General features: G+C 36.6%; 1 protein-coding gene across 6 annotated transcripts in view; it reads right to left on the bottom strand.

Moving 5' to 3' along the window:
* LOC143737014 (A-kinase anchor protein 13) overlaps positions 1-25054 on the bottom strand; it is an 80857-nt gene that overhangs the window by 32973 nt on the left and 22830 nt on the right. For 5 of the 6 annotated variants that reach the window (XM_077227914.1, XM_077227916.1, XM_077227917.1 and 2 more), the window contains exons 5-11: positions 23693-23876; positions 22097-22301; positions 19797-21591; positions 18637-18719; positions 7317-7380; positions 2735-2856; positions 453-724 (exon numbers count right to left, since the gene is read on the bottom strand). In XM_077227914.1, coding sequence (XP_077084029.1) covers positions 453-724; positions 2735-2856; positions 7317-7380; positions 18637-18719; positions 19797-21591; positions 22097-22301; positions 23693-23876 — 2725 coding nt within the window. Of the gene's footprint in view, positions 1-452; positions 725-2734; positions 2860-7316; positions 7381-18636; positions 18720-19796; positions 21592-22096; positions 22302-23692; positions 23877-25054 lie in introns of all 6 variants that reach the window. The other variant, XM_077227913.1, reaches the window with a different exon arrangement.

Below are 25054 nucleotides of genomic sequence, written 5' to 3'. Positions count from 1 at the left end.
TGTTGTACGTTTCTTGACCAGCATATTAGACTGATTTCTGAAGGGTCATGTGACACTGAAGACTGAAGTGTAATGATGCTGAAAATTCAGCTTTGCGTCACAGGACTAAAATAGAATAGAATATTATAATAGAAAAGAGTTATTTAAATTGTAATAAAATTTCACAACTTTTTTGATCAAATATATGCAGCCTTGGTGAGCATAAAATACTTATTTCTTTTGAAATGTCATTTTTTCTGTAAGCAAATTTTCAGATAAAAATATCAATCATATTTCGTTAGAAAAAATAAGTCTATTTTAGTACAATTAAGATTTCTTACATTGCAATATCATCATTTAAAAATTTTGATTTAGATTCTTTTTTTATTAAAATAAGACTGAGAAGCACTTTTTCACAAAGCAGGAAAACACTGGTCCTAAGAGCAAGCTTCACACTTCAGTGTAATCTGTACCTGCGCTGGTTCATTTCTTCTTCCCCTCCCTGGTTCTTCCCAGGACCCCAGCTGTGTCTGCGGAACGGAGAGAGCGAGCGCACGGTGGAGCAGAAGAGAGAGGCGGGGAGCGGCACCTCGGTTAGCCTGTCTTTGGCCTCCTCTTCTTGCCGTACCTCCTCAGAGCTCTCGGCCGAGGAGCTGGGATGCCCCACGCTGGCTGTGTCGTCTGTGGAGGAGCAGGAGACGGACACCTCGCTCGTGCTGTCACCTCCACCTACTGCCTCCTGATCCTGAGCCAGAAACACCAGTCAAACTCAAATTAACCAACAGACAGATGAAACATTATTCAGCACAACAAAGTACTGTACTACATATAAGGATCGGTTATATCTTATCAATGATAAATGGAAAGTGTGCAAAAGAAAATGGTTCTCAAGCATGAATGCTGCCAAAAATGCTATTAAAAGGTATTTGACAAAGTATATGTATTTTTTTTAAAAAGTGAATCTAATCGTGATTGGGAAAACAAAATTCTAAAAGTGTTTATCCTTGTTTTTGTAGATACAGTGTTTGCAAAGTAGCATTGTGTTGATTTTCTTTAAACATTCTATATTGGCAAGTGTTATTTTAGTATTATTTATATACTATTAATATGTTTTTTATACATTTCTATTTATTTTTTAATTCAGTTTTAGTTTTAATAATTTTAGTACTTTCACTTCAGTTAGTTTCCAAGGCAACATTTCAAAATATGTTGCTAAAGTTTAAAATTTTCATCTAATATTTATATTTTATTTCAGCTTTATTGAAATTAAAGAAAACTATTTGTAATTGTATATAACTATATAGTATATAGTTAATAACACTGATCCTGACCTCATGGCATTTTGCAAACATAAAAAAAACAGATTTGCAAAAATAACAAGCAGGTTTCACCCCAAACAATGCTCTTATTTGTCATTGGTCAGTCAAACAGAAAGTCCCGCCCCCAAGCTCCTGCCATTGGTTGAGCCGGTCAGGATGCTAAAATTAATTTAATTCATTTAGGGTTTAATTTTAGGTGAACATCCATGGGCTAATTAGAAGAAAGTATTTATACATCAACAATAGACATTTGTGAAGTAAAGTGTGTTATTGTTCAATTACATTTTAAATTATATGAAATGTAATACTTTAGAAATAGACTAAAGACTAAAGTTTGAAAAGCTTGCATCGAGAAAAGGGTTCATCATTCAACATTTAATAGACAGCAATGACATTCTCATAGTAATTGTTTTTTTTATAGTTTATTCCCTCAAATTTAATCTAATAATCAAACATATCTTATTTGACTCCTACTTACACTCCACTGTAAACATGTCTGAACTGTAATACTCACTCACTCACTCACAAACTTAAAGCAGTCGTGAGGTTTCTTGGTGTGAGGTTTTGATGAGTGTATTGTGCCGAGCACTGGTGGCACGACAGACAAGGTGAAGAGGATTTGTGCTTTTGACACACATTGAGGTTTTTGTTGGTGTTCTTGGTGGGGGATGAAAGCCCTCTATTCATGTACCCCTGAAATAGCTTCTATTGAGCATGTGTGCAAGGAAGCAGAGGGGGTGGTTTGTAAGCGTGTGTGTATAAGGTTTAAAAGGTTTCTAGAGAACTTATAACCACGTGACCTATAGTTGAAAAAAAAAATCCACCTCCGGTGGATTTTAACATTTAGGTGTCCTAAATTTTTTATTTTTTTTTAAAACAGAGCTGTAGTCACATGATAGCATAAAATGGCCAATTCTGAGATCAAATGATATGTATCATAGCATACGCAGGTCAAGAAAAACAATTTATTTGATCCCATTGACAGCCATTGTTTTATATTTAATCTAACAGTGCTCAAATGTTGAAAATCCCTGTGCTAAGGCATCACTTTTACTATTCCTCAAACTTAGGTTAAGGATTTTTTTAAAAGCTCTTAACCCTCATAAATAAACTTGCATCCAGCATGTTGTGCTACAGACATGAATTAACCCTCTAATTGTGCAGCTTGTTGTGCTCTGTTTTTATTTCCAAGTGAGCAGACTAACAATTTTGCCAGCTGGATGACAAAATTGAAAAAAAAATCAATAACTAACTAAATATATAAATATGGGAGACAGCCAAGCCATATCCAGAGACAAAAAAAATTCTAAGACTTGGCCATTGAGCAACCATACACAAATGCCCAAGGAACCACTCAGAAAAACCACAAAATGTCCTGTGGCAAAAAACACTCATATTTTCTTCAGAAAATGTAGTCTGCTTTTTCTTTCTCTTACCTTTCTGAAGACATTCTCCTCTCCAGTGTCAGGACTGAGAAATCCCTCTGTATCGCTGCCTGAGTCTCGAAATGAGACCGTTTCTGAGTTGCAAGTGTGAAACTCTGGATACAGTGAACTCTCTGCTACAAACACACACATAAACACGCATTTACACAATGACAGAACAATTTAAAGCTGTGTGCTAAAAGTCTCTAAATTCTCTAGTTCTCTTACTTAAGCCCAATGTTTAAACAAAACGTGCGCCTTCCCCTTCAGAACAGATCTTTGTACAACAGCACATGTATTCACTAGAGCAAAGTCTGACAAACCTGGTGCGGTACTGACAGATGCTTCAAAATGTTATCATAGCGTGGATAAAACCATATCACGTGGGAGAGGAAACCATCATGACAAACCTCAACAGATTCCATCACCTAGAAAAAAATACCGCCTGTTTCCTTTGCTCTCTCTCGCTTTCACTTTCTACTGGGTTTTGCAACACATTCTCTATGTAAGCTTAGTGTAAGTGAACTGGATCTGGGATCAACACTTAGTAGATCTGTCACAAGAGTGTGAGCTTTGTCAGCTGTCTAACTGCCCACAGGTGGCTCCATGTCTTGGGAAGTGAAGGAGGGGTCTCGCTAAAGCCACCACAGCTGCCCGTTCTCAATGTGTGTGTGTGTGTGTGTGTGTGTGTGTGTGTGTGTGTGTGTGTGTGTGTGTGTGTGTGTGTGTGTGTGTGTGTGTGTGTGTGTGTGTGTGTGTGTGTGTGTGTGTTTGTGTGTGTGTGTGTGTGTGTGTGTGCTCTTAATTAGCCAATGCTGTAGTAAAAGCAAACGTCATTACAAACAACTGAAAACATAAACACAGGCCACGATAGGCCTCTGTGGAGAACGGCAGAATTTAGTATGTGTATATATATATATATATATATATATATATATATAAAAAAATTACAGTTACGTTTCAGTGACAAAACTATTGTCTGAATGCTTTTAAAAACTGCAACCATGCAACCAAAATGTGATGCTAAAATACTTTCTCCTGATCTAGTACCGAGAAGCTGTAAACAATGTGGCTCTGTGGGGCTTTTAACACTGAAATTAAATTAAATATGTTTAGCATGGTAATAAAATAAAATAAAAAATTGAATTCAAAATAATTTAATCCTCATGTTATCGCATTGGACTAAAATATATTGTCTCACACAGGCCATAACTAATTCACTAAATGTTTTAGATAATTTTTGTATTTTTTCCTGACCTTTTTACACTTGTTGTGTACAAAAAATAGCTTATAACTCTTTTGTTATGCTATATCACAAAATATTGGATTCAATCTTTTTGTCAACTTCTTTTCTTTCAATTAGCACAGGTTTTGTATTTCTTATTGGGACTTATTTATCGTAGGCCTCATTGATCTGACCTTATGCACCTCAGTATTTGATCAATCAGTTTCAAAAATAAATGCAAAACCTTATTAAAAGAAAAAGAGAGAAAAAAGTCTTAATTGAAAGAAAACAAGTTGACAAAAAGATTAAATCCAATATTTGGTGATAATATAGCATAACGGGAGATTTAAAAGCTAGTTTTTGTAGGTTGGTCATTTTTGACCTGGAACACCTGAAGTGTGACTTTGAGCCGTTTTATACAAGATAAAAGCATTTCAAAACAAACTTCCTGGTTAAACATTAAAGCACACTAGAGTGATAAACAGTGTAAATGGATTCCATATTTTGTTGAATATTGATAAAATGGTCCACAAATAATGCTTTTTTTCACTGAAAAACAGAGGTGCATAAGCTCAGATAAAACCTACGGTCTTGACGGATAAAAGGCCTACGATCAATCAGTTCCAAAAAGAGATACATAACCTATCCTAATTGAAAGAAAACAAGTTGACAAAAAGATTGACTCCAATATTTGGTGAAATTATAGCATAATGAACGATTTGACTTTTGACTTTATTTTATTACTTTATTTGACTTTATTTTAGCATGGTTTTCAAAGCATTGTACTGTGATCAAACTGCAACGATGTTGAATGCTGTAAAAAGGTGTCATGCTTACGAGGAACTGATCAATAAATATCATCATGCATCCTGCATTTATAACAATATAGCAGTGATTCAAACTAAGTTGTGTGTTTAAGACAATCCAGTCAGAAAAAACTGGAAAAAAGAAAGCTATAGATCCCTACACATTCACAACAGGACAAGCAAAACATTCTGTATGGTTGAAACACACTTTTCATTAAACAGGAGATCTCTCTTTTCAGCACTGCATCTTATGTTTGTGGTTTTAATGCATTTTGTTTTTAATATCAGCCACTGAAGGTACATCTAAAGATAAAGTCATCATGCTCCTCTATACAAGCACTAGTTGCTATTCTCTGTTCCATACTTCATTTGAGAACTAACAGAGTTCAATCTCTGTAGACACACTCCGACAACAACGCAACTTCACATCGCAAAGTTCCCGCCTTCCTGAGAAGTTAGCAAACCATACATATTGTATAGAAGCCTCAAAGGTACAAAAGTCAAAACAACCTGTTCAATTCTAAGGGTCAGAGAGAGGATGGAAATGTTTTTGCTACAAGAAACTATGACTAACTTTACAGCTTGACTATCCTGCCTAAATAGACAGCATCCCGACAGTCATGGAACCTCATAAGTGAGCACACATGCCACATTAAATAGAGCTCATCACATGAAATGCATGAGCAATGTGACTCACGAATGATTCAAATAGAAAATTATGTTAACATGTTTCTAAGCTTACTTCATAAGCATAAAAAAGCATAAACATACCTAGGAACAGTTTAAGATCATAAAATTAGACTGTTTTAAGAGCCTAAACTTTTTAGTATAATATACAGTGATGTGAATAAGTTAGGACACCCATGCTAAAGTTGCCTAAAAAGAGGAATACAAAAAAAAAATCACCTTTTGGAAATTGATCTTGATGCCTTAATTTAAAAAAATTAGGAAAAATCCAACCTTTAAGGACACCAATTTTCTTTGTGAATGAATAATGTATCATAAATAAGTAATGTTCTTCCTTAAAATACAGGTTGCATAAGTCAGGACACCCCTATGTTAAATTCCCATAGAGTCAGGCAGATTTTTTATTTTTAATGGCCAGTTATGTCATGGATCCAGGATACTATGCATCCTGATAAAGTTCTCTTGGCCTTTGGAATTAAAATATCCCACATCATCACACACCCTTCACCATACCTAGAGATTGGCATGGTTTTATTTCAGTTAGCCTAATAGCTGGTTTGATTTGCATTGAGAGATGATCTTATGGACAGTGCCCCATGCCAATCTCTAGGTATGGCGAAGGGTGTGTGATGATGTGGGGCTTTTTTAATTCCAAAGGCCAAGGGAACTTTATCAGGATGCATAATATCCTAGATCCATGAAACATCTGGCCTTTAAAAATACAAATCTGACTGACTCTATGGGAATTTAACATAGGGGTGTCCTGACTTATGCACCCTGTATTTTAAGGAAGAACATTTATTTATGATACATTACTCATACACAAAGAAAATTGATGTCCTTAAAGATTGGATTTTTCCTCATTTTTCCAATTAAGGCATTAAGATCAATTTCCAAAATATGATTCTTTATTCCTCTTTTTAGGCAACTTTAGCATGGGTGTCCTAACTTATTCACATCACTGTATAACACATACATTACTGTTCAAAGGTTTTGAATTATTAAGACTTTTTAATGTTTTTGAAAGTAGTATCTTATGCTCACCATGGCTGCATTTATTCTATCAAAAATACAACTAGTTAACTATTATTACAATTTAAGTTTTATGTTTTAAAATGTAATTAATTAATTCCTGTGATGGTAAATGCAAATCATTCTAATAGGCTGATTTGCCGAAACATTTCTTCTTGTTAAAAATGTTGTTTTATTCAGCAATGCTGTTCTTTTGAACTTTCTATTTCTTTCTAACTTTCAAAAAAAAAAAGTGAAAAGAAAAATTATGATTTCCACATCAAGCAGTAAAAACTGTTTTCAACATTTATAATAACAACCATTATTAATAATTGAGATTAAATAATAATTTATATAATTGAGCAGCAAATCAACATATTAGAATGATTTCTGAAGGATCATGTGACACTGAATACTGGAGTAATGATGCTGAAAATTTAGCTTTGCATCTCAGGAATAAATTATATTATAAAATATATTAAAATAGAAAGCAGTTCTTTTAAATTCTAAAAACAATATATCAGAATATGCTGTTTTTGCTGTATTTTTAATCAAATAAATGCAGCCTTGCTGAGCATAAAGACATCTTTCAAAAACAACAAAAATATAATCATTTTATTAAACTTTTAAATGATGGTGTATATTTAGAGTTCATATTTCTCTGGACTCATTCAATGCAGACTTATTTAACCAATTACTGTACTGTCACATTCTCTACAGGGTTAAATTACAAATTTAAATATATGATCTTCTGTGTAGTTTGTATAATTCCATGCAGCCATAAGATAAACTAAGACCCTACTAGGTAAATAATAGCATTGCTTAACATCGTCGACAATATGATAGCAGGGATGTGTGATCTTACCTGTGGACAGGCTGTGTCTCTTCTGAGAAACACTGGAACACAGTGTGTCTTTGTCTCTGTGGATCTGGAGACAGAAAGAGGAAGATATGGTTTTATGCATGTGACTGTCTAACTGGAAAGAATTGCTTGACCTACTGCAAAAAATAATAATAAAAACATCAGATGCATGACAATACAACTGGAATTTGGGGGATTCCGTTATTTTCTAATTGCTGAAACGGTCAGTGAAAATGAGGGTTGCTAACAAAAGCAAAGGCAACAGGGAAACAGAAGCAGGAGCTTCGCTCACATATGCTCAGAGACTGCAGCATGCATGAAGTTTGAGCTCAGTCTGCGGTTTGTGGAGCCCATAACAGCTGCATCTCACTCATCATAGACCACACACACCACCTCACACCAGCCCTGAGGGACAACAGAGGCTTCAGCAATCAGGATCCAATGCTGTGATGGTCCCCACAAGACACACATCCAAACAAGCTATACTGCTGGTTGGATTCAATCCAAGTACATAGAAGAAACAAAGGCTGCAAAGGTAAAACCAGCATATAAAACAGATTCAGCTCAAATATGATAAGCCGTGTTTGTGTGTGAAGAGAAGTTGTGCACTACAGAGAATTCCGTGTCTTAATCCATAGTTACGTTTAATACAAATCAAAATTACTAGTCTTGGGAGTATCAGTATAAATGTGTTGAAAACTACATCGTAGTTTTACAGCTTTTGTCCTTAGTTACCAGCGAAAGCGTGTTTATGAATATATGGAGCTAAAATAGAAAATTAAGAAATTGAGAAAACATTAGCATGTAGGCTAACTATAGGCTGAAAAACTGCACAGGTGTAAACTTTTTTGAAAAGCTTCGACTGTGGCTAATTTTTAATAATAGCCGATAAACATACCTGTGGCAACACATTAGTTGAATTGTTCTATATGATAATACCAAGTGTGCCTCACAAGTCCTGAAAAGTGAAGCCAGAATGTTTCGATCGTCCCAGGTGGTTGGATGCAGAATAGGTCATAAACTCCGCCCTCTCCATGTAATCTAATGGGACGTGAGACAAACTAAACTAATCAAATTGAAATTACAAGTCAAATAAATGTTTAACAAAGATAGTTTCTGTTATTTTATGTAGTTGTTATCACGCTGATGTAAGTTCAAGTGTTCTATTTTAAATAAGTTTGGTTTTAGTTAGTTATTTGATGCTAGAAAAAAGAGAGAGTGACTTCATGATTGACGGCTGTGATTGACAGCTTCTCTGAGGGAAGTAGTCACTGACGCACCAATGGACTTGTTTTGGGACTTTCGAGAAGAGATTGGAGCTTCAACTTTAATTTCTACATTTCCATAACTGTTTATTTCGCATGACATAATGAGTTGTTCTGCAGTTAACTGTACAAACTGATTCTGAGGGAGTGTGGGTGGGGCTCCAAGATGTCAGCACCACATTTGGACATTGGCTGTTTCACTTCTCTTCAATGGAAGAGAGCAAAGGTGTGCAGTCTGGGTTTTTTTACAGACTTTGGTTAATACACCTAGTTGCACAGCAAACACACGCTAGTGAACTACATGTAGGGGCCGTTTACACAACACCGTTTTACAACTAAAAACTGGAAACTTTTTATGGGTTTTGACCGTCCATTACCGCAACAATGGCGTTTGGGTGATGAAGCCTGAAAACGCAAACTTTTGAAAATCTGTATGATGACGTTGTTGTCTGTACGCGAAACACACTAAGTAAGAACTGTTGCATTTTCAGTACGTCGCTGTTGTGTAGACGTACCCTGAGGCAGAAACATTTATTGCAATTATTATAGCAGTAAATACTATCTATTATACACTACCTTTTTTTTTGTTTTTTTTAGAAATTAATACTTTTATTCAGCAAGGACACATTCAATAAATGTTACGAAATATTTATTTTTCAATAAAATGCTGTTCTTTCTATTCATTGACGAAACATGAAAAAAAATCCACAAAACTTTTTCAGCCAAGGTGTATCAATTTTAACATTGAATGGAATAAATTAAATTGTAAAACATGCCAAAATAGAAAAGCATTATTTTAATTTGTAGTAATATTTGGAAATATAACTGTTTTTACAGTATTTTTGATCAAGTCCATTGTGAGTATAATATAATTATTTTAAAAGCATTACCATTCAAACGTTTGGTTAAGATTTTGAAGTGTACATAAACGTAATTGTCTTTTATCACATTGCTGATGTCAACATAAAAAAGCACTATATAATGTGTGTTTTGCCATACCTCACTTGTGTCAAGCAAACTAACTTTGTCACATATATCTTGGAACTAAAAAGCATTAAAGTCAAGAAGTATTTGGGTTTCTTGTGTATCTAGTATACTGTACTTCCTTTTTCAAAGACCAGTTTCAGTCTGTATTAAGAGGCCCAAACACTGCCATGCCTGATTGCCTACTATATGTCAGCTTTTGATCTGAGGCACTGAAAGGGTGAATACATACAGTCTATTGGAAATGTTTACACAGATCTCATATTACGGGCAGTACTGGTACTGAACAGCAACCTGTACAAAGCTCCCACAATAGAAAGCCTGTATTAAAGCGACCTGCAAAGCTGATGGTTATTCACTCGACTGGAAAGCACAGTGAAAAGCTCTTTCGCCTTTGTTATAATCCAGCTACAGGGTCACACCGGTGATTCAAGATGGGACGGGGGAGAAAGATGGTCAGCAAAGGATACCAAGAGGAAGGGAATAAAGGAGAAAAACGTGAAGAAAAAGGACAAACGAGAGAAATCGCTTTTGATTTGACCCAGGAACAGCTCACATTTCCATCCTGGCCAGGGAATAATTATGTTCACACCCTTTGAGCTTGTCAAAAACCAAGTATCTATGCACAGTTTTAAAGCAATTAACAATGCACAACACTCCATTGATGAGCACGTCCATGCCAGGGCTCTGACTATCGACTATGTGCCTCTGGGAAGGAGAACACTGCTGTCTGTTGTCCCGAGCACAGACCCTGCCTACAAACAGGCCACAAAGCACAAGCACACACTCTTTGGGTTATTTGTAGCAGTTCCCATTATAGTGTGATGGTATCTCACATCCACTGTCGCTGAAAAACAAATACGCTGATGTTAAAAAGATTATAAATGAAAAGAGCTGTATTGTTGAGGCACAGGTGTCTAGTACAATAACAGCGGTAGAACTATAAATGAGATCTACAGTTGTCAGTTTGTGACCTGGTAAATTGAGGGTTTGTGTAATTGCAAAGTATATGAGATGCTTTCATTGGATAAATTGATCCTCTTGGGATTTTATTTTTAAGATTTGCTCACACTAAAATCAGATGTCCAGGGGTAAAAAGACAGCCTGTATAGAAATTAAATGTGGACTGTGAGATGATTTGAGAACAAAAAAAATATGCACAAAACAAAGCATTTATCATACACTAGCATTCATAAGTTTGGGGCCGGTGAGAGTCTTTCTTTTTTTTCCCCGATTCTAATATGTTTTAAAATGTAATTTATTCCTCTGATGTTAATGCTGAGTTTTCAGCATCATTACTCTAGTCTTCAGTGTCTCATTATCCTTTAGAAATCATTCTAATATGCTGATATTGTCACTCAATTTAATAATTACATCCTCGCGCGGTGTGTGTATGTATGTATGTATATTTATTTAATTATTTATACTGAGCCCAAACTTTTGAAATGGTAAAATTTTGAAGTGGTGAAATATACACAATACATGTATACTGATTCAATGTTAAAGTTTGAAATGAGCAACAACTTGGTTTGAGTGAAATACGGCAAAAGTAACCTAACAAATCATTAGAGATAATAGATAAATATAAAATCCAATGCAATCCCGTTTAGTACAATAGCAGAGAATTGTCTCAAATGGCAACTCAGTGAATAGGAAGTAAAGATTTACTTTACTTTTACTGCCACATAGCTATAAGCACACAAAAGAACGTAGCATTAAAATATACAAGATAAAGAGGGACTTCATTCAACTTGCGATAGTGTGCATTTACACCCTTAAAAAAATAAATGTTCTTTATTGTCATTGATGGTTTCATGAAGAACCTTTACTCAGTTCAAAATGCACTTCCCGAAAAATGTGCATAAATAACAACAAAAGGCAAACATGCAGAGCTATTGTTCAGCAGTTAGCACACATGCTCCTGACAATTTGAGCTGTGATGCTCATGCAGGCAATGCAGGTTTGAGGCATTTCCTCTTTCTCCAGTCTGATAAAGGAGAAAAAGCACATGGTAACATCAAATAGAAAACTGCATTCTTAACTGCATGTCAACCCCTATATATTACATAATACTCTAAAAACACTGCACATATCTCCGCAGTTTCAAACCACTCTCCAAAACACAGACCCAAACCCTGAAGTCTGTTCAGAGCCAAACATGGCCCAATGTCCCTTTCCAGAATCTGGCACCACTGCCATTCTCACTGCATATTTGCGGCGCTATGGGAGAAACCAAAAAGGCCGTGCCAGCAGACTCCGTTGAACACAGAGCATTCAGAAGTGTACCCAATAAAAACACATCTGGTTTGAAAGTGGACAGACTGTGCGCTGGCTCTCGATGCATGCAGCGGGAACAAAAGCTGTGATACAAAAGCAACTGCTTTGGGAATAAATATGGCACGATAAGAACACAGAAATCAGTAAGTGGGACATTTTGAAAAAAAAATTTGTGCCTGACGTAGCTATGTTCCTACAGAACCATTTTTGTTTCCAAGATCGCGGTGTTTAATCTGTGCAAAGCTCCAAAATCTCCAGTTTGTGCTGATTGTAAAGATGGTGATTTTTAGTTGCAGTACAGCGCTATGAAGTCACTTGGCCGGCGGCCCGTTTCCATCATTCTCTCCAGGCTAAGAGCCAAAGGAAACCGTTAGGATTTGAGCAGCGGCTCCCAGACTGTCACCAAACTGAGCCGCCCCTTCGACTCACGCAGTTCTTGACCTCCACATGCATGCGCAAACACACACACACACACTCATGCGCAAACTCCATTTACAGTCAAAACATTGTATCTGAGCTTTCCCAGAGGCATTGCTCCAACCCAACAGCCATCCAGTCTTTAGGAGTCATTAAGAGCGGAAGGCTCTTAAATCCATCTAGAGAAATGTACTGAATCAAATGTGCTGGATTGAAGTCCTTAAGGAGCAGCATTCGCAAACTATTTTACTCCGGAAATACAGTAGTTTAAAGTTTTGGGGACAGTAAGGTTTTTTTTTAAGGAAATTAATACTTGGGGGGATGCATTAAATTGATCAAAAGTGACAAAAATATATCTTTTGAACTTTCTATTCATCAACAAATCATGATAAAAATGTAACATGGTTTCCATAAATATATTAAGCAGCACGACTGTTTTCAACATTGATAATAATAAGAATTGTTTCTTGAGCAGCAAATCAGCATTTTCGAATAATTTCTGAAGGATCATGTGACACTGGAGAAATGATGCTGGAAATTCAGCTTTTCATCATAGGAATAAATTACATTTTCAAATAAATTCAAATAGAAAACCATTATTTTAAATGGTAATAATATTTCAGAATATTACAATTCTCACTGTATTTTTGATAAAGTAAACGCATCCAAGAGTCTTCTTTCAAAAGCAAACAAAAATCTTAAAGACTCCAAACATTTGAATGGTAGTATATTAAGTATTGCTGAGTGGAAAAAACATATTCAATGAGAAAAAAAAGAAAGTGTGGAGTCGGACTTCATTTATCAATCAGGAATTAACTTGGAATTTTGGAAAGTGGACTATGATTGATCACCTCAAAAGGAAAGTAGTTGAGATTTTTACAAAGACAAGTATTGTACTTCTTAAATGTGCAATGATGATTCATTTACAATAAAACTGAATTCTGTTAATGTTGACTTAAGTGTATTGAATCAACTGTGCTGAATCAAATGAATTGCCATGTGATTTGAGATACATATAAGCTTCATGCCGATAACACTGAACACATACAGTTCAATAGCTTATTGAGAACTTAAGGATTTGAGGCTGGAAAGAAGTGACATCTGTGCTAATGGCTGTAAAGACAGATCAAGCCGCACGTCTTCAGTGGCTGATCAAACTGGCAGATCAGTGCTTCAGGGTATTTGTCTGTTGAAACAAATTAAACGGCTGAAAACAAGCCGCACCTTGTGCACATACACACACACACACACACACTCTTCAGGCTGTATGACATGAAGTGTGAATGCCAGATGTCTCAACCCAACAAAGGAACTATGAATCAACAAATAAGACATGACACTGTTTGGGCACACAGAAAGAACAGCTGACTGCAGAGATTCCTGAATGGGACGCCAAAGAGCATGTCTATCACATTTGGCAAAAAACAGATGCTTTCTATAAGCAGAAACTTAACCTTAGCTTGGAAAGTCACTGCAAGGTATTGATACTCTTCGACTCCTATGAAAAATATATACCATTTATAATCAGTACATGCAGTATATAGGAAAGATAGTAAATCGTGCAACTCTAGTGAGACGATTTCAACTTGAACTCAAACTCATCACAATCTTCCAAGATCAACGTATCTAATGGTTGATGGTATCCACATTTATTTTATAACACTGTATTCTTCCAACATCTCTCAACTTTGCTTTTTTATGCTATTATCAAAATACAAAATGTACAACTACTGATATACTCAAGTAAAATAGATATGTTAAGCATTGTAATGTTTGCGAATGAATTATAAAACAACATTACCGCACAAGACTTGTGCTGTGGACCTCAAGTTTAAAACCTACAAGTCATATTATATAAAGTCCCAATGCAACAGCACTGAATGCCAACATTTCAGATCTCCTTACCTTGATTAAAACTACATCCACAGTTCTCTCTCCTTTGGCACACAAACTATACCTCCGCTTGTATCGTTCATACATCTTTCCAACATACGCAAGGAGAAACTGTGACACTGAACAAAGCTTATTTCCCACATGAGGTCCTGACAGGCACAATCTCCATGGCTCAAGCGTTTGGAAAAACGAGACGCTCCTAATCTTTCACATCTGTGTGAAGGGCCGGCCCCTTTCCCTCGCTCATCCCCCACACACTCTCTCTCTCTCTCTCTCCTCTCTCTCTCCTCTCTCTCTCCTCTCTCTCTCCTCTCTCTCTCCTCTCTCTCTCTCTCTCTGTCTCCTCTCTCTCTCTCTCTCTCTCTCTGTCTCCTCTCTCTCCTCTCTCTCTCTCTCTCTGTCTCCTCTCTCTCTCTCTCTCTCTCTCTCTCTCCTCTCTCTCTGTCTCCTCTCTCTCCTCTCTCTCTCTCTCTCTGTCTCTCTCTCCTCTCTCTCTCCTCTCTCTCTCTCTCTCTGTCTCCTCTCTCTCTCTCTCTCTCTCTCTCTCTGTCTCCTCTCTCTCCTCTCTCTCTCTCTCTCTCTCCTCTCTCTCTCTCTCTCCTCTCTCTCTCTCTCTCTCTCCTCTCTCTCTCCTCTCTCTCTCCTCTCTCTCTCCTCTCTCTCTCCTCTCTCTCTCTCAGACAGTCGCATATGCAAACAGTCTCTTTTCCTCTTTCGTTGCGCCTGCCACACCATCCCAACCCTATCGGCTCTTTCTCACACATCTGCACATGGGTCATTCCTGCTATGCAGTGCATTTGCCTCATGTGTTTTAATATATTGGATCAAATATTATGGACATAATTTATATAGTTTGGTTATATAGCACAGTGCTTCTGCTCTGCAAGGAAATGAGTTTAAATTCATGGTCACTTAATTGAGAACCAAACTATATAAAATGTCAATATAATATTTGATTGTTGTCATGCTGCACCAACTAATATAAAAAGAACGTTATTAATATTAAACATTAATTTATTTAAAAATATATTTTTTCAGTTTTCCTGAGTGTTTTATTTACATTAAGATCAATCTATAGTCTGGGTTGTTATCATTAACAAACTATAACTATTAAAAACATTAATAGATTAAGCAAAATAAAATAATCTTTAACAATCATTAACTGAAATAAAAGTGTATAAAAAAAGTGTATAAAAGAGTGTATAACTATATATACAGTATATATATATATATATATATATATATATACATATGCTAAAATAGCATTTAAAAAAACATATCAACTTCCCCTGCTCTTAGTTTTTTAATATCCCAAAATTAACAAAAGCCAGTGCCTTGATGATCATCTTCCAGGAAGTGACATCATTTGGCTAAGAAAACAACAGCGCTAGCATCAGCAAGTATTAGAAATGGATTGGAGGAATTGGATGTTAATTTAGATTTTTTTTTTTTTTCAAAACAAGCTGACTAGTTAACTTTCAATAGCTCAATGAGGAAATGGATTTAAACTAATTTCCTTAAGGAGCAGATGTTTATATTCACAGTGGCTAACTTTAGCTCTTAATGTTTTATCCTGTTAATTGAGTTGCCATTGTGTAAAACATCAAGCAATTAAGGTTACTTAGCTTGACCAGAGTATACTTTAGGGTATTTTCTATACCCTTTTATAGAAATACTTACTTTTTAGCATTTTTACCAAGTTAAAAAAAATACCGCAGAACAAAAATGACCCACATAGTCACCTATCTTTCTCTGTCACAGTTCTCCTTCCTTCTCTGAATCGAATGATCCCTGCAGGAAAGCCTGTCCGGTGGGACACACTGATAACAGCCCTGATGCCTTTCTGACTGACACCGCCATTGAAACGTTGTCAAAGCTTCTCAGTGTTTCGTGCACCATGTTTATACACAATCACAAACACACCCTCTGCCCAGAGGAAACGAGGCAGAGCAACACCTACAAGTGATTTCTTCCATCTGCTCATGATCTCAGTCCAGAGGTGAAAGAAGCAGAAACCGTGGCTTCGTGTGTTGCCAGGATGGGGCTGGTTATAATTAGCAGGAAAAGGCCTTCAGCACTTGTGGTTCACATAAAAGGGTAACCCCAGCCCCCCATTCCCCCAAACAGTAATAAAGAAACCTGTGGATGAACAGCTGGCCCAGAGGTCAAGACATAAAACTGTCAACATCCAGCAGGAGAGTGGATAATCGACAGCTTTTTTTTCTTCTTCTTTTTTTTTTTCAACAGATCAAACCAAAGCACAGCGACAGCGTTAATTTTTTGTCAACTGCTTTTTTTTTTTTAAACATGCACTATATTTCTCACCCATTTATTATAAGCATACAAAAATAGCATTCAAAAGTGTGGTCATTTAGGTTCCGGTAGGACCTTTTAAAGACTCCCTGTGGTGAAAATCAAGTTTTTAATGTTGTTTATATGTCTATGTGATGTTTTTAATATGCTTTAAGACAAGCCATGTGCATAAATTAACAATTTTAATAATATCTACAGTTGGCTGTATCCTCTAATATTTTTATCTAGAGTCAAATGTGCTTCATTGAAGACTTTCCTGTTCTGAGCGCATTGCTTCTCTCTTCCGCTAAAGAGCACATTAAGAGCTGCAGATGACACGGTTCTATTAACAACACTGGCAAAAATAGTGAACAGCAAAATAGATTGATACTTTCACTGAAACACTGCAGAAAATTAGAATACAGCAAATACCATTTATTTCATCTGTCATTTAATTTACTCATATTTGTTGACTATTTTGACTACTGCTGCTCAGATGGAAATTTAAAATGATTCCAAAAAAGTATTGCCTGGACCTCCGCTGGGAAAGAAATATAGAGACTGGAAATCTTGAAACTTTAATTGAATACCCTTGACATGGAGAATACCTTAACTACCCCCACACACACACACAACCAAACACACACACAACCATATACACACACACACATACACAACCATAAACACACACACACAACCACCCACACAACCACCCACACAAACACACAACCATACACACAAACACACACACAACCACACACACAACCACACACACAACCACACACACAACCATACACACACTTTGTAACCATCTCTACTCTCTGTTCAAGTCCTCTAATTTGAAGTCTCACAAAATAAACAAATCCACATTGCTTCTGGACTTCACGCCTCAACGCTACCACATCTAGTGTTTCTGTGACCACAGACACTAAAGCAACTCTTTTACCTTGAATAACAGCAGCACAATCATGTTACGCTGTGTATGCAGCACTTTAGAGCAAACCAACAAAAATGAAGCCAAAAATAATGTCATCTGGCAGGGAGCATATGGCTGCATATACACTTCTGTTCAAAAAAAAAAAAAAAGAAAGAAATCTTATGTTTTTGAAATAAGTCTCTTATGCACACCAAGGCTGCAATTATTTAATCAAAAATAGTTCAAATAAATAGCAATATTGTTAACATATTTTTACAATTTAAAATTACCATCTCCTATTTTAATGTTTTAAAATGTAATTTATTCCTGTGATGCAAAGCAGCTGAATTTTCAGCATCATTACTCCAGTCTTCAGTGTCACATGATCCTTCAAAAATCATTCTAATAATATGCGGACCTGGAGCTTAAGAAACATTTCTTCTAATTAGTAATGTCAATTATGAAATGCTGCTTAATGTTTTTGTGAAAACCGTGATACATTTTTACATTATTTTTTCCTCTGTCACTTTGGATCAGTTTAGTCCATCCTTGGTATATCAAAGTATTAATTTCTTTTTTCTTTTTATATCATCTTACTGACCCCAATGTTTTGAACGCAGCTGTATTTCTGTTCTTTAATCTGCACTGGCTATATACATACCAAGATATTACTGCTAGATATTCAGATGTTTATTATAATTCTCAGATCTTTATGTAACAAGTAAGGCTAAAGATGAAAGGGGGGACCACATCTGTGATCAGTTACACGCTGGCCAGACACCATGGTGACTCGACCAAAATGCAGCCAAGTAACAGGACATTATGTTTTGTTTTTCATAGAAGTGTCTCCCCTATTTGGAGCTCGGTGCTCAAAATGATTTACTTCAAAGCAACTGTAAATACTGACTCCTTGCTGAAGGGATCATAACAAAAAAGTATGAGCCTATTTTGGTAAAAAAATAAATAAATAATTATTTTGACTTGTCTTGTTGGGTTTGCCAAGCATCATTAAACAACTTTATAAACAAATGTGGCGCATAACATAACAGCTCAGCGTAACAACAGTCATAATCATCAATCAAAACAAAATAAAAAATTTACAGTAAAAAAAAACTAAACTAAAAAAACTAAAAAAAAAAAATGTGGCAGCCTTACAGCTTTTGCAACCCAACAATCATGGGATGTTATTTAGTCATGTCACAACATACACCCACAACATATTTCATAAGTGTAGTAAATTAAATATATAGTCCAAACACACTATATTTTTAGTACTAACCAGTGGTGCATCTTTTTTGTCCATGATATCAGGCCACATTGTCTTCTGAAAGTCCATATGATCCTCCAAATGTGCATTGGACTCTGTGAGAGAACATTTAGCATTTACAATAACTTTAATCAGTCAGATATTAATTAGCAAAAAAGTAGAACAAATATTAAAAAATGTTCTTCATGAATATAAAGATAAAAAGATTATCATTGATATTTTTTTTTTAAAGAAATGGAAAATATGAGTCACTTTTTATTAAATGATAAATGAACTAAAACATGTCCTGAACCAACAAATGCACCAATGAAACAGGGATATTTCTGGAAATTATAAGTCTGACTATTTCTATTCAGTTACGTAACTCCGCAAAGATAACAAAACCCCTTTAAAAACATGGGTGTACCAAATGTACTTTTTCGGTCACTGTGAGAACAGAGAAAAAAGTCAGGAAATGGATGCTGACCTCGTCTTGTAACTTCACTTCCCTGGACATCCCCTAATGACATCACCTGTTGCTAAGCTACATTTAGTTGTGTACATATATCATGATGAATTCGCCCTGTTCTCTCAGGCGTGTGCGGGATGGAGGCGCACAGACTACTTACAATTATTCCGTTGGATCTGAAAGGTATAATTACTTGATTTTGGTTTATTATGGAAGGCGGGTGCTTTAATAGAGACTGTTACGCAATCACACTGCAATATTCGATCAGAGATGAAATTAAACTTGGATCTTGGCAATGGATTTTAGTACATTTCTCCTTGATTCAGAACATTTCATGTTTTAGACCAGCAATACTGTTGAAGCAACAATAAATATATATATATGTCATCAAATGCATATGCTACCGTATTTTCTGTAATACAAGTCCCATATTTGTTATCATCTAAAACGTGCTGCGACTTATATTCCAAAGTACTTATATAATGCATGCACAAAGTGTAAACAGAGGTTTAGCGGAACTTTAGTGTTACTAATGTTCGTAAAAGTTTCATTTTATATACTGGTATTTTACAAATGTGAATGTAATCAAATGTGACTTATACTCTGATGCAACTTGTGTTCTCTCAATGCAATTTTGACCTGGTGCAACTTAATCATGCGCTTACTTATTTTCCAAAAAATATGGTATATCATACATGTATCTATTTTTTATCATTCAACTTACCTTTCAGTAGGTCTTCTTCACCAACTGGTTGCCCAACCTCATCCACTGCAGATTCTACAACTTGAGACACTGGATCTAAGCTTTCCTGGGCTTGTTCAGGACATACAGAAAAATCTATAATGTCATTCTTATCAAGTGCCTTAGAGACATGTAAGGCACCTTCTACATGGTCACTGTGGACCGAAACACTCATCAGATCTTCTGTATTGACTGCCAGACTTTCCCCAGAGTTTCCAGACTCATTTGACTTGAAAACAGGTATGTCTGAGGGATCACCTAGGACACCTTGATCTCCAGATTTATGTGTATTTACAAAAACTATACATGCATTTCCTTCTGAAGACTCTATGTCTGATGTGCCCTGCATGACCCCATTGTTTGAGGTCCTGAGATCCTGAGAGGAGTCATCTGAGATATTCACTTTCTCCATTTCTGCAGGAATCGCAGACTCAAGCACTTCCTCCAGTGTTGCCTGAGCTTCAAAAATGAGTTTGTTCTCCTGGTTCTCTTGGACGTTCTCCATCCCCTCACAGCAGGAACCTAAAAGAACCTCAAGATCTTCAGGTTCTAAGGTTTCCTCACTAGTTGCTGTAGGAGATCCAGGTTCTGATCCAGGCTCAGTTTGTGATATATCGAAAGAACTTAACAGTCTCTGTCCGTCAACCTCACTTCCTTCATCCACTGCATCTTCAATAAAAGAAAGAATTGGATTTCCTACAGGCAACAGCTCTCGATTTATTACATGCAGGCATGAAACACCCTCATGTTCAGCAACTGAAGTCCTTGAGGTTGTATCACTAAGTTCCTCCTGTTGGTCGGCATCTGTTTCCGAGTATGGCATTTCTAGAGTCTCCTGAAACTCTTCATTGGCATCTTCTTGATCAGAAGTTCTTGAAGAATCAAGATCGTCTTGATTACCTTCCAAATTACACCTGATAATCTCACAAACACCTCCCTCAGATCCCTCCAGCTTATAAATTCCTGGGTCACCAGTTTTATCACGAATGTCTCGGCAAACACGCATTTCATTTTCAAACCAATTTTGGTTCAAGCAATCTAGAGGTGCATCTCCATCTGGATTTACTTCCGGTAGTTCCTTGCTTTCTTCCCGCACTTCCACTGGTTCTACGAGTTCTCTGCACCCATCCTCTTCCTCATCATCAGTCTCAGAACCCTGAGAACAAGATTCAACATCCGAGCTTTCCGGCGTGTCCAAAGACTGAGTAATTCCCATATCTCCTGCTTCAGCGGTGGGGTTACGCTCAGATAGCTCTTTCTCCTCCAATGCTTTCTCATCTACAGAGTTGTGTCCTTTTTCCTGACTTTCCCCCGGTGCTTCACAGATTAAGTCGTCCGCTTTATCAGCTTCCTCTTTCTGTTGTCCGCAGGAAGAGGTTCTGTAGGGTACGTTCACAGAATTGCTCTGCAAACCATCACTACTATCTCCAATGTCCCCGGTACTAACTACACCAGCAGTTGAGCTCTCCTCTTGCGCTCTGCAATCATTCTCACTGTTTTCACAAGCACACGCCCGCTTTTCTTCACTATCACCAATGTGTAGGAGAGCCGTGGCAGTTTCACAGCTGAGCGAGGGACCTCCGTCACCATAATGATCCAGACGGTCATTACATTCTCCTTTGCTTTCTTCTGTGCTAAAAGGAGTGAACCCTCGTTCTCTCTTATCAGGGGAGTCGTGCGGTGCCTCTTCACAAAAGCAAACTCTGGTCTCCAGGCCATGATCACATTCTTGGCTAATGTGCGGAGAATCTGAGCTCTGCTGAAACGCAACTCCTCCCTGAACATGAACAAAGAACAACAGCTTTAGAGTTTTCTCTCCTTCAAGCCAATTATCTAACTCTACAGTTATGTCAATGCAATGAATTGTACATCTACAGTTGTTGGAGACTATTTATGGTGGAGGTTGAAATCTGAGGGATATTTCTTGGCAAACAAGTTCCCTTCTGTTTCCTGCATAATAGTATGCATTCATTTAGCAGAGATTTCTCAGATGAAAATATTTCAACTTTGCACTCTTGCACTTTCAATCATCTTAAGCTGTGACAATTCCATTTAAAATTAACAATAGTGTTTTATTATGATTTGATCTTTTTGACATCACATTTTTAACCAAATGGTTCAAACTGAAGTAACGTTTCCCTTACAATTGCATTATACCGTCTTTATCAATATATTACCATCATTATTCTTCACATTTGCACATATTGTCCTCATCATGCTGAATAAATCAACAACAGAACAGACAGAGAGAAAAGAAAAGAAAGATTTGCCAACATCCTGACCTGACTCACATTCCCCTGACAATGGCAAAGCATGAGGCTGCGCAGTGCCAGGATGTCAGCCTGCAGGTTGGGCGATGCACCGCCCGGCTCGGTGCCCACAGAGAGGGTGTGGGTGTTCAGAGAGGGGTGGTGCTGTACCACGCGACTGCCCGGGGAGGAGATCTGTCTGAGCGTCTCAACACCATTGTCTGCATCCAAATCCTCCCTAAATCAAAACAAGCCCTCGGATGAACAGGATATGCCCAGACAGTTTCATTACAACTTCAAACAGAATAACACTCTGCTGTAATCATGAAACTCAATATAATTTATAGTTCTTATGGAGGTACTTGCTTTGATTTATTTGTTCAAGAGACAGTGGAGAGTGATCCAAATACACAAATCAAGTTATTATACAGCTACATGCATATTTTGTACTCTTTTGCCAACTCAAGTGTGTAATAATAAGAGGTAATGATTAAAATCTGGGCCTGGAGCATTGACTAATGCTGGGTGGAGTGATTTTTGTCAACCAGGTCATAGGAAAGCAACCGTCACTGCTCTCTGAAGCAGCATGCTTAAGATTAAAGAACAATACCCAATTAGATCGCTTTTATGTCTCAGCAATTAGATTAATAGAGAGCTAATGGAGACATCCTGCTTCTCAGATGTTTCTTGTGTGGAAAAAAAGCCCCTCTACTAGATTCTAAGATGATTTTAGATCATCACAGTCTCGTCCTCTGTTCAGTATTCACCAAAATACCAATCTCAGCAGACAAAAGTCAGAGATTGTTATAAATTCAAAAAGATGTTATAGAATTAATCCAAATATATATTATCCGAGCTATGATAGCCACATTAAAATGTTATGACGTTTGACACCTTAATTTATATTTTTTAAGAGAAACAGTGATAATTTTATTAGCAATAATACACTATTATAATTTTTATTTTTATATTTTCTGTTCTCATTTTAATTTTAGCTTTTTTTTGTAATTTTGTTGTTTTTTTGCCTTTTTTATTAGTTTTTGTTTATTTTTTATTTTATTCATTTTTATTGCAGTTTTAGTTATAGTTGTTTTAGTACTTCAAATTAAACTAAACAAAAATGAGAAATGTTGCATTGGCAACTGGCTAAAATATGTTTCCTTTTTTTATATTCTATTTTTTTTTTATTGCAAAGGACAATTTTTATGATTTTAGTTTAAGCACCAATAACCCCGTAACTTCATCAATAAATATAAATGCAAACATGATTTGTGAAATAATTAACAGCACATTCAAAATCTGAATCCTTCAATAAGCCTGACACAATAAGAGTTACTGACAATGACATTGTTGTTGATTTTTAGAATGAATAATACAGTGGTATAAAACAGTCAGATATTGTATGATGCTTACCGTTTTAAAACGTACTAAAAATCATAACTGCAGTAGAAGTTCACTTATAATACAAAGACTGTTTTTGACTATTTAACTCACAGTGCGAGAACAATTATTCAACAGTAGATTGGTGCCCATAGAGTTCCCATTCACTCATGTTCCTCCATCAGTACAGACTGATGTTGTTTTCATGTGAATAACAGGCTGTGTATGTACTGTAAGTGGATTACTCACCGGCTGAAGAGCTCCAGTAGAGACATGTGTCCTCGGCTCTCAGCGATGAGCACCGGTGTGGCCCCCTGTTTGTTACACAGTTTTAGGGCCTCTCGGGCCCCTGACTGCTTGAGGAGAAAACTGGCCACTTTGAGGAGCCCACGACGGGCTGCAAAGTGTAGAAGGGTCTCTTGAGGTTCAAGTTCTGAAATACAGAAACAAGAGTGTTCAGAGGGGGAAAAAAATGGATGAACATACAGTAAACCAGACCTGGATCAGTGTTTGTCTTCAAAACAATGGCAGTTAATTAAAGTTAAAAGTGACACGTGATGGCCAAGTATGGTAACCCATACTTGGAATTTGACCTCTGCATTTAACCCATCCAAGTAAGTGCACACACATTAGGAGCAGAGTAGTGAGTAGTGAACACACACACACTGCAAACGTGGATACACACACCCGGAGCAGCGGAGCAATTAATTAATTAAATATTTAAAAAGATCTGGCAGTTGTAATTAACGTCAAACTGTAAGTGACCTGTCAAACGCCATGTGATCGCTGTGAACTCAAAGGAACTGTTCTGATTACTTGGAACCTGATCTGGAATGTCATTTAGGGACGTTTATTTGGCTTCAGATACGTGCTCGAGAATATCATCCAGTACATTCTCTACTACACTGCTGGGCAAATCATGGACCAAGCCCAAAAATGGCTAAACACTAAGCTTTTAATTGTTTTAATAACAAATGATTGGTCAGGATATTAGCAAAATTTAAACAAAGGCACTACTTAAAAAGCTATTGCTGTCTAAGAAAAGCATCAAAGACAGAATTAAGTATTTGTCAGAATATGGGAAGTTGTGTGTGGAGTGATGAATCACAATGAAACACGAGTTGCATGTTGAGAAATATAATAATAAATGCATCTCTACCATAGTGAAGCATGGAGGAAGAGAGTCATTATGTTGGAAGCTTTTTTAGCTGCTAGTATTGTTGAGCTATTTCACTGGGAAAAGTAATTTAATGCTTAGGAGTACAGGTGAATATTGCTTCCCACAAATGAACATTTTTCATCAAAAAAGAATAATCAGATGTTATTTTTAAACGCTCCTGACCAAATTGCAAAGACAAAAAACAAGTGGCTTGAGAACAATCATGTTTAGCCTGCTCAGAGAATATTTGGTCTAGTATTAAACACAAATGAACTGGGAGACATTTTTCGACTACTCAAGAACTGTTTGAAGCCCTTAACATTGAGTGGGACAACACTGACTCTTCTTCCTGTAAAATGCTGTCAGCAAGTAGGGGAAGGTTACTTTAAGGATAAGTTACTTTATCTACAGTATTTGTGCAATTCTTCCTAATTTCCTGACCAGTGATTTGT

The sequence above is a fragment of the Siphateles boraxobius genome, unplaced genomic scaffold (genome assembly GCF_051911475.1).
Source record: "Siphateles boraxobius isolate OS27281-9 unplaced genomic scaffold, OSU_SipBor_1 130, whole genome shotgun sequence".
Taxonomy (NCBI): domain Eukaryota; kingdom Metazoa; phylum Chordata; class Actinopteri; order Cypriniformes; family Leuciscidae; genus Siphateles; species Siphateles boraxobius.
This window is presented reverse-complemented; position numbering and strand designations above follow the sequence as displayed.